The sequence below is a fragment of the Amphiura filiformis genome, chromosome 12 (genome assembly GCF_039555335.1).
Source record: "Amphiura filiformis chromosome 12, Afil_fr2py, whole genome shotgun sequence".
Lineage (NCBI taxonomy): Eukaryota > Metazoa > Echinodermata > Ophiuroidea > Amphilepidida > Amphiuridae > Amphiura > Amphiura filiformis.
In genome coordinates this window covers 49,370,043-49,387,278 of record NC_092639.1, presented here as the reverse complement: position 1 = coordinate 49,387,278, position 17,236 = coordinate 49,370,043, and the positions used below count along the sequence as shown (strand labels likewise).

Sequence of the window (17,236 nt, the reverse complement as noted above, 5' to 3'; positions counted from 1 at the left end):
TTTATGTGTGTGTGTGGAGGGGGATGCATTTCTGTTTTGTTGTTTGTTTCGTGTGTGCAGGGCCACTTGAATGCACATGAGTACGGATGATAGCACACATTAGTTCAACTTCGGATTTACCATTGGACCAAAGCCCCCCCCAAAATTGCCCTATGCATCTTCCTTATTGGCCCGGGAAAAAAATTCAACTTCATTTCAGGCTACAATAGTCTGTAATTGAAAATTTGTTGTGCACAAAAGTCCTATTCCTATTCAAAATGCATTCAAATTCAATGCATTTTGAAATCATGAATAGAGTATGACATGAATACAATTTTTTGTTTATTTTTTAGGTCAACCATGAATGATCCTAGCATTTTTTTTTTTTTTAATTTCTGAAATTTCGAAATTTTGGGGGTGGGACTTGACTCGAAGGTGGGACTATACCTGCGTCAGTACGGTAATGGAAAATGCTCGCCCCCCTCTAAATTTTAATGCATTCGCCGCTATTGTTGATCTTAATCATCTTATACATAACCCAAAACTTAGCCACTTGAGTACACATACTAATTCACAGTGAGTTTTGGGGCCTCCAGCCTGGCCGGGGGTCCCCCAAAAAAGGTAAATCCTGCCCTGTGTGTGTAGTGTAATATTATGTTTACTATTAACATGACAAGTATAATTCAAGACATAACAATATAAAATACACCATTCAATATGCTGATAGTATTGTTACCAGTTTTAATGGATAAAATGAACTTTAGAGATACATGGAATCTCACCAATAGCCATTGCAGAAATGTGGAAGCTAGAAAAGTGAATACGGCATGAGAAGGTGTAACTTATTATTAATTGCAGCATGGCAATTGTTTATCTTTAAGTGTCTAACTCCATAATTTTGACTTGCTGAGCAAAACACAGCTCTTTGCTGATGTTACGTACTATGGAAATATGTGCATAAAATGAACATTACCAACAGTAAAAATATCTTTACAAGAAAAATATTTTGGGAGCAAATGCCATTGTTAAGGACTCATGTACTCCCAGGGAATTGATAAGTCACTATTACCATATGGATGATAACAACACGTTAGTTTAACTTATGTGAACAGTCATATCAAAAAATGGGGGGGGGGGGGGGGTTGCAGCAAACTGCTTTTCATGCATGAAAATATAAGGAGCATAACAGAATATCATGACTTAATTTTCACTTATAAAATCTAAGTGCCTTTTGATCAATTTTGACAGGTGATGCCTCAAATTAAACTTGATAAAATTCTTGTTAACATGAATGTATTCTCGTCGGCAAGGACCCGAATACCTCCCAATTTTCTCTCCATAGCTAAAAATAAAATGTAGATATTTATATAGCGCTTTATGCCGTAAACAGCCTCAAAGCGCTTTACATTTATTCCGCCGTCATTAGAATATGTCGGAACCACGTTTGCAGCCTACAATTGGGGCAGGGTTCATCAGTACAACGACTGTGACAACCCCTAACAGTTTCCCATTGCACCTGGGTGGGGTGAGGCAAGTGAGGCAAAGCGCCTTGCCCAAGGGCGCAACATGGTGGTGGGACGGGGACTGGAACCCATGCACATCAAGCAAGCTCTCAGATTATGAGTCCAAGGCCGTATTCACTAAGCCACCGTGCCCTACAATTTATGTAATTTTTGGGATTTTGCCTCAAAAGAAAAACATTTGGGGGGAAAATGCCCCCCTTGCCCCCGTAGTGCCGCTACTGTATAGGGAGTCCGGGTTCTCCTCCAATTCTGTGGATTGATCTCACATATCCTAATTGAGAATATCTGACCCAGAAAATATTTCAGTATCTCAACATTACATGCCAAAATTAAATTGTGATCATGTCAATATTTTCTCTTTGTCCAACAACACTTTGACCCTTGTCACCTGTGACCTCCGACACAAGATCAACTGTGCTGCTGGACGTTACTTCTGTAGAAACAGCTGCATTTCCAGCCATAATTACTTCAGAGTCACTGATTTCACATCTCTGTTCACTTTGTATATTAACATCTGTGCTTGGTGAGAATTCTTGCACCATTGGTGATGATGATGTTGATGTCCTCCTCCTCCTTAGTCTAGATGGCCTTGCTTCAATTGTAAATGGTGGCTTGCGTTTGAGTGGTCGTCCTCTTGAACTAGAGCGTTCTTACAGGTCTGACAGGACTTTTGTCATGGGGAAGCGGAATCCTTCTTACTAGAGGAAGATTTTCGGTGTCCTTTTGGTCCTTTGCATATTTGCATATGTCTTTTCAGATGGTATGAAGTAAGAAATGACTTCTTACACTGGGTACATTGAAAATCTCTCTCTCCTGAGTGCATTTTCATGTGCTTTTTCAAGTGTCCATTGCGCCAAAATGCTCTGCCACAAATAGTACAGTTGACCTGCAGAAGAAAATATGTTGATTCCAGGTCAATAATCTGAAGGGTCATTACAAATTATATAACTCATACAGAGTTTCTTGTCATTTGATTGACCAATTACTATTGATTATTTCTGCTATTTTTAGCAGCCAGCTGCACAAGGACGATTGCACTTTGCGCCCGTGCAATAGTCAGTTTTCCATTGCACTGACGCGGAGCTACCACAGCAACGCTAACAGACGCGCGAGCATATAGCGCAAGGTTTCCACCTCGACTCGCCAATTATAGGTGCGGGTGTTGCTTCTAAAACAAATATTGAATGTTTTTATTTGTTCAATGGAAAGAATATTTCCATTAATGGTGAAATATGGAAAGAATATTTCCATTCAACTCGACAGTCCATATTTCATCTCATGGAAACATTCTTACCATACTGAACTCATAAACATTCAATATTTGCATACCATACTTACCTGACCTTTTACTCTAACCTAACCTGAGCCCTAATCTTAGCCTTAACTGCAACCTAACCCTACTCATAAAGCTAATCCTAACTTTAATCCTAACCCTATTCCAAACACTAACCTAAAATGCCCTGAATGTAGCATACTAGACATTAAAATGTAGGCCTATACCAAAAATTGTTTTATCAAAGGAGGATTTGAAATTCAAGCAATAGAACTAATAGAAGATGCAATTGAACGATTAAATCTATTCACTGACAAACTTATAATCCGAGGCTACAAAAGAGAATTCATAAACAAAATTTGAAATACAGACAAACTTGAAAATTATAGACCTATGTGCTTGGGAAAATTTTAAAATCCAATGTGGAATGCTGATTTCCCTCTTTTTTGGGTAGAGTGAAAATCTCTCTCCTACTAAGGGCTCATATTGAAATACCCTACCATGTTTTCACACAGAAAGAAGGCTAGGATTCCCCTCGCTAAGCGCGCCCCTCAGGAAAGCTCGGTCATAAAATGGATGGATTATATGCATCAGTGATACACCCTGCCTTTTGAAGTGGTCCATGACGAATGGGAAGATTTACTCCGCCCACTACAAACATAACGGTCTGGTGACAAGGATTATAATAAAAGTTTATCAAAGACCGGCAATTTTATTGATTGTTGAACTAATCGGCTCATCGCACAACCCAGGAAAGTGCGCTCCTAATTTAAGTGGCTAATTGCAGTGTTATAATCACACAGGATTTTAACAAAAGAAGGCTAGCACAGGAAAGCTGCAGGATGGCGCACACCTTCCTATGTAAGGGAATTTCAATATGAGCCCTATAAGTACTATAAAAGTGGAAATTTTCGTGTGATTAATTTTCGACACATTGGCCTATGGCAATGTGTCCTGAACTCGCCACCCTTAGCGTTACATGACAAATATTATGAATTTTTACACCAACCGGGTTTCTAATTAGATAATCTCGACAATCATCAACCCTAAACTAGCAAAAGTATACATTTTTGGAAAGCTGAAGGCATAAGCAATTCAAATATACACATTTCAACTCATTATACAGGGTGACCTGCAAATTATAAAGGGTGGAATAAAAAAGATTTTGATAAAAAATGGGTCACTTAATGCATTGCTTATTACCAACTTACATTAATAAACTGGAAGTAAACAACATTCATTTGGTTAGAGGATATGGAGAGCCAACTGACTTTGGAAGAAACCTTTTTCCCCTAACCCATACAGAAAAAATATGTTCATATTTAGATTCCTCGTCAAATTTCCCTTCAGAAAATCTATACTTTGACTATGATAGGATAAGTAATTAAAATTTTACACTAACTTTTAGATTTTGAAGACATCTGTATTACTTACTACAGTGTTTAATATGACAACGGGTAGTTTTGTATGGAAAAGTTTGTATTTTCTAGACTAAACCAATCATAAATTATTAAAACAATTAGTAGAATTGTTTAGCTGTAAGGCCATGAGTGTTTTAGATGCTAAATAGAGTCCAAATCCAATTTACAGCCTTTACAGAAGCAGATTACGCACTAAAAATACCAATCCCATAGAGTGTGTGTGTACCACATCCCCCACCACCACATCCCCCACCACCGCCACCCTGCCCATTCTGAATTCTATGAAGCACAGTGTCAGTATTAAAAAAGTTCAAGTATTTCTTTTTACAGGGTTGAAAGTGCATTTTATTTAGCAATAAAATGAGACCACAAGCATGACAATACCTTCTTGCTTGACAGAGATATCATCATTTGTTTTGAGTCGACTTTGGCCAAATGTAACGTCGCCACCTTTTTTTGGTGGCGAGCTCAAGACACACGACCCTATACACAAAAGGAATATACATGTATTTGCATGTTGTTATTTTCATGGTAGCAGCTTGGAACTTGAAAAGCACAAAAATAAATGTAGCGCGTGAAAATTTGCACTTTTACGGTATATGTATTCTCCCTCCAGAATCAAAGGCAGTCAAAATAAGCTTGAGATGCTTATAACTTTCAGAACTTCTATGCATAATGAAATATTTTCACTAATTTAAAGAGTTACTCATCCAATTCTTCAAACAAATGCTTATAGAGTATATTTTCACCGATATTTTTGTGAAAAATAAATGGGGGGAACAAAATTCAATTGGTCAATTTCTCCAAAACAAAGGCGCACCATAAAATAAACCCACACGTCAGCTCTGAGATGTACTTTTGTTTTGTCTCATCAGAATTAGAATGAATCCCAGAGGGCCACATGTATTTCAAATTGTATGTTACCCATATATGAAAAAAGAGAAGTTTTTCACAGCCAGATATGATACACATATCCCAAAAAGCATATACAGCAAAAATTTGAAAAAGTGTACCCTAATCACACATACCTGAAAAGTCTACTTCAACCGACATGCCAAAACATCAGTTGAAATATGGTAACATTCTATGTCAAATTCTACTAAAAACGTTTTTGCCCACCTCTGTCAATGTTTTTCTACTTGTTTTGGGTATTAAGGTAAATAAAATACTTACAGGTTAAGAAAACAAGCACGGAATACTTGTTTGCGGTCCATCTTACATCAAAAGGAATATACTTGCTTTGAGTATACTACTCCCCATTCCAGAAAAATATGGCACTATTTTTTTTGGATGAACAAAATATTATCTAGTTCTGCCAAATGAAACATATAGCTCAATCCTAATCATTCATTTAGTCATAACTGGAGATAAAAGAAAAAGTTCACTATTTTACTAAATTCTTGAAAAAAGAGCCAAAAACATGCATTTTCGGCATGTTTTCTGACAATTGAGTCACACAAATCACAGACTTGGAACAAGTCTAAGCATTCAAAATCTTGAGGTTTTGCTGAAATTTTGCTCTAATTTTCACTTTTTTGTGTTACTTTAATTAAATGGCATAATAAGAATGAAACATGCCAAAAATTAGAATGCATAACTTAAATTAGTCTTAGTACAAGTCTTTTGGCTTGATTGTCACATTAGAAAAATATATGTTTTTGGCCCTCATTTCCAAAAATTGGCCAAATATTAAAATTTGACTTTTCATCATAACATTTTCAATTATAAATAAATACTTTTCACATATGATCTCAGTCTAGTTAGGACTAACTAAAGGATTAGGATTTAGCTTTGTTTCATTTGGCAAAACAGGATAATATTTTTTTAATCTAAAAAAATTAGTTCTGTATTTCTCTGGAATAGGGAGTAAGTCCTTGTACATAGGTGGTATACAACTTTAAATACAACCCCCCCCCCCTATACTTGCCTCCTTTTCCTTTGTGTGTTTATACATGTGCTGTGTGACATCATTAGGTCTTGCAAACATCAAGTCACAATATTTACATTTCAGTTTCTTCTCTCCTGTATGTATGACAAGATGTGATTCCAAGTGAGCCTTCTGACGGAAACCTTTGTTGCATAGAGAGCATGTAAACTTCTTGACACCTGAAGAAACAAACAAAATAAATCAAATGACTAAAGAAATAGATGAAAATATACATCACATTCAGTTGTATTGATTAATGGAACAAACCAAGGCCATTCGTAGGGGTAGACTGGGGGAATAAAGTCTGATTTAATATAAAAAAAGTTAAAATATCGCTCAAAGTTGATATTTTGGGTTGGAATTAACATTTCATACTTAGATTTCTGGGAGGGGAAGAGGGTCATTCTCCTAATGAAAGCACTTTCGTTTATATTCATTGACCTGCTGGTTTGTTCCTTAAATCTGCATCAAAAGCACCAAACGCTTAAATAAACAAACAAATAATAACATTACATGATATTGAATGCTTTGTAGAAATGTAAAATGTATGAGATGGTGTATTGCAATAGCAATTTGGCTATTGAGAAGTTACTATTGAAAAAAGTATTAAAAAAAGGTTAGTTTATAAATTTTGGATTAGGCTGAGAGTCGGTTTTAGTGCTAAAGGGTTATAATATACAAATATTGACAGCTATGAGGGGCATGGTTAAAATTATAGGCCCAAGGCGATCCCAAAACCATGGCTATGCCCGTGGCGTAGCCGAGGGGCATTGTCATGATCACTGCGGGCCTATCAGGGTCGGATCCAGGAATTTTTGATAAAGGGGGCGCCTTTAGGTCGACGACGAAAAATATGTGTTAAAGGGGGTTACCCCCTCGAAAACTCAACGGTTTTGGCCCATTGTTTGCTGTTCATGGCGAATTTGTTCCTTTTTTTAAATTTCTTACAATTTTGTATTTTTAAGTTACCGGCGCCCTTTGCTAGTCAAAAAATAGAGGGGGCGCGCGCCGGCTGCGCCCCCCCCCCCTGAATCCGCCCCTGCCTATAATTTTAACCATGCCCTGAATAAAAAGCAGTCAATATTTGTATATTATAACCTTTATATACCAAATCTTAAGATTCTTGTCATCTGTTTGGTTAAAAGCATCGATTTTGGGAAGATAAATTAATAGTTTCAATGTGAACGGTACAGATTCCACGTAATTATAGTGTGCAAAAACATTAACGTGTGCGTAATATCATTTTACGCTGGGAACGAAGCACACGCAGAACTATGCCCGGGGAATAGTTACTTTTGCGGGCACAGTCAATACTATGCCCGCGCTTTTAACCAATCAGATGGCGTGAATCTTTAGATGAGGTATATAATTAGGATTATGAGTGCAGTTGGAGTTAAGTTTAGTGCTAAAGGTCAGAGTTATTACAGTGTTAGTTTTTCAGGAGCTTTCAGGTATTGGGTTAAGATAAGGGTAAAGTTTATTTATCCCATGAGAACTACCTGCCGATTGGTCAAAGAGAAGTTTTCGTTATCAATAACCAATCAGCAACTTTGTTAGAATAATTTCACCACACAAAAAATTGGGGTGAATTGTTTGCAAAGCTCCATTCAGATTGGTGATCAAAGTGAAGATATCATGTAATCGACCAATCAGAGGCAATGTTACATCGGCAGGTAGTGCTTAGGGGGTTAACAGCTGCAACTAGAAATCAACTACACAACATCACTGTACAACCACTAAACTTACCTGCATGTATAAGCTTATGCTGTCTCAAATTGCTAGGGTCTGTAAACGTCTTGTCGCACTGTTCGCACCTGTGAGGGCGCACTCCCATATGAACCCAGATGTGCACGTTGAGTTTAGATTGTGAATTGAATGCACGGACACACATGTTACACTTCCATCTGCGTGGGTTCATATTAGCATGGGAGTACTTGTTGTGACTCTTAAGCTGTGCCAGTTTGGAGAATTGCATAGGGCAAAGATGACATGCAAATGTGTCTTCTGGTTTGATTGGCACTCCTGTGAGGAAAGAAACAGATTATATTTAAGCTACAACCATGGCCAAAATGTGTTGGGACACTTATGGAAAATGTGCACTACATGTATATTATTGCCTTATTTCCATTATTTTTAACGTCATAAAGTGGAGGTTTCTTTGGTGTCAAGCCTTTTCCTTGGTGTCAAGCCCTTTCCTAACACCCCAACCCTCCCCCTTCCCCACCAATCAATGTTGGGTGCCACCAGGCGCATGTGACTAAAAAAGTAGGATTCAACATTGATCGGGAGAGTGGGGGCTTATTACTTTATCAAAACCATTCCAACACTTATGGCCAGAATTGTAGCTTCAAAAGTTTAATTCAATATAGCACTGGGGTACCAAAAACCATTCAGCAGATTAAGGGTGGGCATCACCAGGGTTTTCCATGCCATAAATTTATTGCCATGTCGATCATATCACTATAAACTTTTAGAGGTACTTTACTGTCACTCTCGTTTGGCCAGGGTAGTGTGAGTAGCGTGGCACAGGTAAAGTTTTGGAATGTTGTGTAAGAGTTGTGTAAGAGTTTCCAGGTTTGAATCCATGTGGAAGCAAAAATCAACTTGAATTGTGACACAATCTGGTCCATGGGGGCCAAAAGCGGCAAATTTGAAATTGAGATAAAGGCAAAAATATGGAGTAGAAAAACAATAAAATGCATAACAAAATACACATCACAAAGCTTCAGAAGTTTAGAACCAAGTATTCTAGACCTTTGGTGTTTTCAGTACATGTATATGATAGCCTATTGTTTGTATAAGGTATTAATTAAAGTAACTCAATTTTCAAAAATGCCTCCTTTAGCCCACCATGGACCAGATCGTGCCACAATTATTACTGCACTTTTATCACCATGCATTAATAAGAAAAATACAAAATCAGTATCTGCAGTATCAATTTTGTTGTGATGGTAAGATAATTATTTGCTTTTATTGGTAAAAAGCAATTCAAATACAATTTTTGTCAATCTGAACAAGTACGTTGTACCATCCCTAATCCCCATTCCAGAAAAATACAGCACTAATTTTTTTAGATTAAAAAAATATTATCAACCTCTGCCAAATGAAACACAACTCAATCCTAATTATTCATTTAGTCTTAACTGGCAATAAAAGTCAAATTTCATTATTTGGCCAAATTTAAGAATTAAGGCCCCAAAACATGCAATTTATTATTTTAGGGTGTTTTTCACATGCGGTGACAATCTAGTCTAAAGACTTGCATGAAGTCTAGTTTCTGGTTCTGCTTTCTAGTTTTTGGAAAAGGGATATTTCATTCTTATAACAAAGCATTTAATTAAAGTTACACATAAAAGTGAAAATTAGAGTAAAAATGCAGCATATATACTCAAGACTTTGCTTAAGACTTGTTCCAAGTCTCTGATTTTTGTGACTCGATTGTCAGAAAACATGCCGAAAATGCATGATTTTGGCTCTTTTTTCAAGAAATGAATAATTAGTATTGAGCTGTTTCATTTGGCAGAACTTCATAATATTTAAAAAAAATTTATTTACATCATACCTTGCCACACTGAGTAATCTTTGCAATACCACACATACAACTCCTCTCCACACTCGATAGTCTTGATAGAAGTAAAATATACAGTGCCGCCTTGCTGATGCGCTACCAGATTCTGATCTTTCTCGGTACGTGCCAACTTGACAAACATCATCCAGTTGGACACCTGCTCATCTGTAGTATCAATGTAATGACTCAAGTTGCCCTCGGAGTAAATCTGAAAAATTAAAAATGAACATTATACACATTAGTTGAGGATAGAGGTCATTGATGACCCAGTATGACTATGAAGTTGCGTACTAATACAATATTTTTGCTTCAAGTAATATAGGTTATGTAGTTTTAGATTCTACCAAGAGCCACAGGGGTACCCTTGAGCAAGTTGAGATATTTAGGTCAAAGGTCACACAAGGGGATTAAACTTTTAAAATGCTTTAAATCACACAATAAAATATCCAAAGATATAAAAAGTAAATGGTTGTGTATCTCCAAGGTGTCTAATTAATGAGGTATAATTCAAAATAGGTCAAAGGGTAATATTATTTAGTAGTGTACTAATAGGTGGGGGCAGGGGGAAGAATGCTTCATAAAGCTTTTCTCTGGCTGGACCAATATTGCATTGTGCATCTTCTTTTTGGCCTATTTTATAACACTAAAATACAACTTGGTGAAGACCATTTTGGAGCAGGTCAAGATTAAGACAGTACATGCACACCAGGAGAATATACACATTTATTTCATTTATGACAACTGATACCCCACTATTTAAGCAAAATTCAAAGAAATCTATGAGGAAGTATGATCCTCTTACAATGATGCGAAAAGACATGGCCTCAAGGGATGTTGCTCTATGGTTTGCAACCAAAGTTGCTTGCATAATTTGGTTTGTGTTCGTCGCTATTTGTTTGTTTTTCAGTGATCACTTACACAAGCAAGCATAACACAATGACATGCTCAGCTGGAAGACAGTAAGTAAAGGATTCCGTCTATTAGAGTCACGCGGTAGCTGTGACCAGCAAGTTTAAAAAAAAAAAGACTGATAAAGAAGACTAATAACAGATGCTCCCGCGAGACTATATTTACACCTAACATTAAAACACTTGACTTCTATTGTTCGATGTTATTTTTCGCTGGGTACAAAATGTATCTAAAACCATGCTAAATGTTATTTATAGTCCCAGGTGTAATATCTTGACAACTCATTATTTCCAAAAGGGCCACCAATCCTACAGTCAATCATTGTTCGTAATGAACAAATATTTTTGCTTCCATTTCACGCGGTATTTCATAGCGAAAATTAGTTGCAAATCATACTGATCCAGAATTTTTAGACACTGCTACAGGTCTACCTGGTTATCACCTTCATACTACTTTTTCAGATTCACTTCCAAATATACCCTAGCAGTTTCTGAGATACCCTACATACAAATTCTGAGCCCCATTCGCCAAAAAATCCAGTTTTTCATAATTCTTTTGTTCTTATCGGACGACGCATCCATTTATATAATAAATGCTGTATTTCGACGCAGTAATTTACAGCAGAGGCCCGTGGCCTAATGGTTAGGGCGTTTGACTCCAGATACGCTATCCCGAGTTGAAACCCGGTGACCAACTGATTTTTTTTCAATGTTTTATTAAACAATTTATTGTCATTAATCAAGGATAACATAATTTTAAACATCCAGTGCTATTGTGATATTATTTTTTTTATTAAAGCAAGTTGTTTGATTCTCAGGGAAATTTTTTATTGTGTTAAGGGCCTATTTAAAAACACAGCATACAACACCATCAAGGATCAAAAGAAATCTGAATAACACAAGAAACTAGATCAGGTATTATAGGATATGCAATACGACGTTACTCATTGTTATTCTCATTTAAATATATTTTGTCCTACCACGGGCACATTCGCATGATAATAGGACAATAAAACATGATTGTGATATGTATGAATGGTTGTTGAATCGATTTAGAGACCTGACTCTCTGTCATCTTCAGCTATCGTAGAACATGACAATTGTAATACCGTCCCGGTAGGTTGATTACAACCACACTCTGTAGGTGTGGAAAATTGTTCCGCTAGTATGGAAGGCCAGCAGGAAAAAAATATCCAAATAACATTTATCAAGCATATATAGTAATGGAAGCGTCTATGTGACACAACTTGACAAGATAATTATTTTTACCATGTCGACTTATTATCAGCATTATGTCAACATGACGATATAAATTATCTCGCCAAGACAACTGAACAAACAAGTCAACATGGCAAGATAAATTATCATGCTAAGTCGACATATCAAAAATGGATGTCGTCTTCGCGAAATAAATTATTATGCCAAGTCAATTTAGCAACAAATTAATGTCTACATAGCAGGATATTTTGTCACGTCCAGTTGACTTAACAAACAATATAAGTCAACATGGTAAGATAAATTATCATACCAAGGAATAGTAATTTTTGACACCGTATAATTTAAATTATTGAAAAGCATCCTCGGGATGCAGAGGAGAGGGCGTCCCGAAATTAAAGGGAAAATCTCAAAAGACCACCGATAACCGCCGCTCAATAGGGATATCAAACTTGATTGTCCCGCAGGGCTACAAAGAAACACAAACCGCGAAATTTGGATATCCAGCTAGATTGCCCCGCAGGACTCAGGAACCACAAATCTTGAAATATGGATATCCTACAAATTAAAACCACAAACCGCGAAAAACCGCCAACAACTGCAGCTTAATAGAAATATTCAAGTATATTGCCCCGCAGGGCTACAAAGAACCACAAACCGCGAAATTTGGATATCCAACTAGATAGCCCCGCAGGGCTATAAAGAACCACACACCGCGAAATTTGGCTGTCCAACAAGTTTTAAATTATAAATTAGCCCTCGATAGAGGGCAAGGCTTGGAGGATTAGGGAAATTATAACCACGAACCGCGAAAGTTGCCTTAACAAACAATATAAGTCAACATGGTAAGTTATTATCGTACCAAGTAATAGTAATTTTTGAGACCGTATAATTTAAATTATTGAAAAGCATACTCGGGATGTAGAGGAGGGGTGGCCCGAAATTAAAGGGAAAATTAAAACCACAAATCTCAAAAGACCGTCGACAACCGCCGCTCAATAGGGATATCCAACAGGGCTATAAAGAACCACAAACCGCGAACTTTGGATATCCAGCTAGATTGCCCCGTAGGACTCAGGAACCGCAAATCTTGAAATATGGATATCCTATAAATTAAAACCACAAACCGCGAAAAACCGCCAACAACTGCCGCTCAATAGAAATATCCAACTAGATTGCCCGCAGGGCTACAAAGAACCACAAACCGCGAAATCTGGATATCCAACTAGATTGCCCCACAGGGCTATAAAGAACCACACACCGTGAAATATAGATGTCCAACAAGTTTTAACTATAAATTAGCTCTCGATAGAGGGCAAGGTTTGAAGGATAAGGAAAATTATAACCACGAACCGCGAAAGACCTCCAACAACCGCCGCTCAATAGAGATATCCAACTAGATTGCCTACAGGGCTACAAAGAACCACAAACGGCGAAATATGGATATCCAACTAGATTGCCCCGCAGGGCTACAAAGAACCACACACCTCGAAATATGGATATCTAACAAGCTTAAACAATAAATTAGCCCGATAGAGGACAGGGCTTGAAGAATAAAGGAATACCACGAACCGCGAAAGACCGCCAACAACCGCCGCTCAATAGAGATATCCAACTAGATTGCCTGCAGGGCTACAAAGAACCACAAGCGGCGAAATTTGGATATCCAACTAGATTGCCCCAGGGCTACAAAGAACCACGTACATTTTAGTTATAGGTCTAGCTACATATACTCGTATTTTTTATTGTCATAAATCAAGGATAATATTATTCAAACTTCTATTTTTCGCTTTATTCGTCTTATGGAGTACTTCGTAACCAGATGACTTTTCAAGCTTGGAGCTACTCGGCTTCATTCATAAAAAGAAAGCAAATCTACCAAAAAAACGTTGACAACGTAAAGAAAGCAGCAAGTTTAAAAAGCCCCACCTCGGCTCACTTTTTGAAACTTGGTCCCATTTTGAACATCAACAGCAAAATCGGCGTTTTTATTTTATTTTTTAAACAAAATGCAGCGTTTCCAACAAGTTATAACGTTTTAATAATAGCATGACTGACATTATATGCCTACTTGTTATTCATTTAATTCGATCATTAATCATGAAATTAATATTACAAAACAAAACATATATAGGATGTTGGCTTACCATGCAAGAGCAAGATTATAACCTTTCTGATCTTACAAATTAATATCGCATCGGCACATTAAAGACACATAACACATCTGGAAATGTTTGAAGTTGATAATATTATGATTAAGTTTAAATCAGTCCCAGGAAATCAATACGTTTTACAAATGGGACCAAGTTTCAAAAAGTGAGCCGAGGTGGGGCTTTTTAAACTTGCTGCTTTCTTTACGTTGTCAACGTTTTTTTGGTATTCAATTTACCTTCCACACAAGAGGTGATTCTACATCCAAAGTCTTCTCATCATCTCTGCTGACTATCCTCCCTAGAACAGGTCCAAATTGAGTCCTCACTGGGATGCTCTCAGTGGCAAATACACCTGCAACAAATCATATGGTTGTAGCCAAGCTTTGTATTTTAAAATTATTACTATTTGGAATTAGCAAAGATTTGAGAAAGATCACTCAGTTATTATATCCCAATGCATTAATCTGTGGCAAATAGCAATATCGGGCTGTCACACTGCCACATAGGACAAAATAGCATTGTTGCCACCAAAGGATGAATTCAAAATTATCAAATACTTATGGTGCATTTAATTAGCATTGGGTAAATGAACCATTACACACATGTAGCAGTCAGGAGTGTCGTGTTAAAGGTGGGTAACCTGATTGACAATCTCATCCCCCACTTTACCTCATCAAAATGCTGATTTTGGTATCAGATGAAAGCTCATGATATTTTTCTCATACACATATTGAAATTTAGCGAAATCATCAAAAAACTGCAGAATTAGTCTCAAATATCTATATGGCATACCACATTTGAGACTAATAGTAATACTGACAGTTTTTGATGATATCTTCGAAATACACTGAGTTGGAACTTCTAATTTCGCATGAGTGGTTGAAAGGGATGTCATTTTATGTTATACAAAAGTTTTACAGAATTTGATTTTCCAAATATATCAGGTCACCTTCCTTTAATCCCTGTCCATCTCAACATTGACATTCACTATAATCTGAGACTGAATTATAAATTGCATCTGATTTTTTTAAACCATTTGAATTCACTTGTTTTTAAATTCACAATTTTTAGTTTTATCACAGAGATACACCTACACATGAAAAGAACATATATTCACATGTTTTTATTTTTGTGGTAGCTGCACTTTTGAGCGTGAAAATGAGCGTACTGCAAGAAAATTGCCACTTTAAAAAAAGTCCTTTAATTATAAGCATAGACCAACCTACCTACAAATCTCGAGGCTATCTTGGATGGTTTAATAGTTAGAATCTTAGGTAATGTTTGCTTGGCTCTACTCTCTATAAGACTGTCTCGTATAAATACAATGGGCCCATGCTTGGTACATGCAGCAGTATTGTACTTCTTGCAGTCTACACACCCTGTACAAAGCAAACAGAACACATAGAAATATGTAAGTTAATTTCGAATAAATAACACTTTCTTCTTATCACTGCATGTTGTTTATGCTAAATATTGTTGTATGTGTGTGCACTTCTCAACATTTCGATCTCTCCGATTTTGAGTTTTGTATTCTTATGTTCTAGCTGTAATAATAGTAAAAGGAAAAGTTCTAAATTGTCTTGTCATAATCTTGCTCTATTTTTACAAATATTAAGAAATTGTGACTTTCTCCCACAATCTCTGAGTGCAGAATGTGTGTGCAGAGTCCAAATTTGTGATGCCATCAAGCTAAGTGAGTCTCATATTGATCAAAATCAAAATTCAGTTCTCAATTTCATCTACATGTGCCATGAGAACTCTGTCCTAATTAGATTTACAGTTCCAAAGATATGGCCATTTTAGTGTTGCTCAGAACAATAAAATACAAAGGAAGTTGAACACTATAAAAGAAGGTGAACACTATGGCTATATCTCAAAATCAATATCCCCTTTATTTTGCTTGACACATCACATGTATTTTGTTGCACAATATGCAAAGAAAAATATTAAATAAATCTACAGCGTGAGGGCATGAAATTCATCTTCCACATATAGCTGCCTTGTTCGAGAAGCAAGTATGGGGTAGTGGTTCTTACTACATGAGCAACTCAACCTTATTTTGGGTTCTCAGATCATCTTGTTTTATTTTGCTTATTTCTGTCCCTAAATAACCTATAAAGTATGATATATGTCATGCAGAGCATGGACAGATACAATGGCTAAATAGCTTTGCACTGGATGACTTCTGATATTAATTTGGCCCTATCATACTTGTGCATATGACGTATCACACCTTAAATATGGCGGACTACTCAAATGCATTCAACAAAAGCATGATTGGAATCTACCACAACAGTTCGTCTCACACACATAACTAATGCACTACGGTCAAATAGGATTAGGTTGATGACAACATTTTGCTTGAATGGACTGCAATGCGCCCATGATTACGGTGATGGACACTAGTTCAAATACTTTGTTTGAAGCCAATTTCACACACAACCTCTATAAAGAATGTTACTTACACACTCCTGTTACTATCTCATCATGGAGGAAATCTGCTGCTACTACACTCAACCCAGCCAAAGAGGCCGGTATTGTAATGTCAAGGCCTTCCATATCTTCTGCACTAACACCTGCAACCATTGAAGCAGTTGACACAGGATCAACCATGAGATTATTAGCTCCATCTGTTGGTCCAAGGTGCAAACTATTCTGACTTTGAGCTGCTTCAACTGCATGTTGATGGTATTGATTTGAAGCATCTTGTAGGTGCACATCATGACCTGTTTCTGATGATGTTGTAATAGGTCTTGCCAAGTCTGACAAGATGGAGGTTAAGTGTGAGGTCACAGAGGTCAAAGGCAGCGACCCATGTGCTGCGGTAGAGTCATCGCATGTAATGTTAAGGGGAAGGGACTGAGCATGTGAAGTTGAAGATCCATGGATATCTGTCGGACAGGTGGTTGATTCAAGAGCAGAACTCGGCTGAGGGTTTGTTGATGTTAAAGTTGTTGTTGTGGAACTTTGGGGTATTTGCAGTGGTGGCCAAGCAGCAAGTGCAGCGATATCTTGAGCAAATTCATCATGTTCTTCCGATGTTTCTGTTGGCTCAATGTGAGATGTTGAATAGGTTTCTGCTTGTTGTGGAGTTACATTTGACACATGCTCCATTTGTGACTTATGTGATTGCAGAGTTGTATTCGGAGTGAGTGGCGCTGCTGAACAGGTGACTGTTTGTGACACCGATGACATTACATGATTAACAGATTGTGATGTTTGATTAAGTTGAGAAGGAACACCTTGTGAAGAAACGGTTGGAATCATTT

The 17,236-nt window shown here is 37.1% G+C and overlaps 1 protein-coding gene across 1 annotated transcript; it reads right to left on the bottom strand.

The window, feature by feature from the left end:
• Positions 1–703: 703 nt before the first annotated feature.
• On the bottom strand, positions 704–17,234 carry LOC140166333 (uncharacterized). Its single transcript, XM_072189769.1, has 7 exons — positions 16,433–17,234; positions 15,194–15,346; positions 14,204–14,319; positions 9,686–9,899; positions 7,870–8,145; positions 6,124–6,302; positions 704–2,388 (listed from the first exon to the last, which is right to left on the bottom strand). The coding sequence occupies exons 1-7, from the start codon at positions 17,232–17,234 to the stop codon at positions 2,176–2,178; spliced, it is 1,953 nt and encodes a 650-aa protein (XP_072045870.1). The 3' UTR covers positions 704–2,175.
• Positions 17,235–17,236: the final 2 nt, after the last annotated feature.

Bases quoted from the DNA above. Each gene is read 5' to 3' on its own strand.
- LOC140166333 (XM_072189769.1), bottom strand. From the start codon at position 17,234: ATGATTCCAACCGTTTCTTCACAAGGTGTTCCTTCTCAACTTAATCAA. The intron at 9,900-14,203 runs GTAAATTGAATA...TTAATTTTTCAG, and splicing joins AATCACCTCTTGTGTGGAAG to ATTTACTCCGAGGGCAACTT. The intron at 8,146-9,685 runs GTATGATGTAAA...CTTTCCTCACAG, and splicing joins AGATTACTCAGTGTGGCAAG to GAGTGCCAATCAAACCAGAA.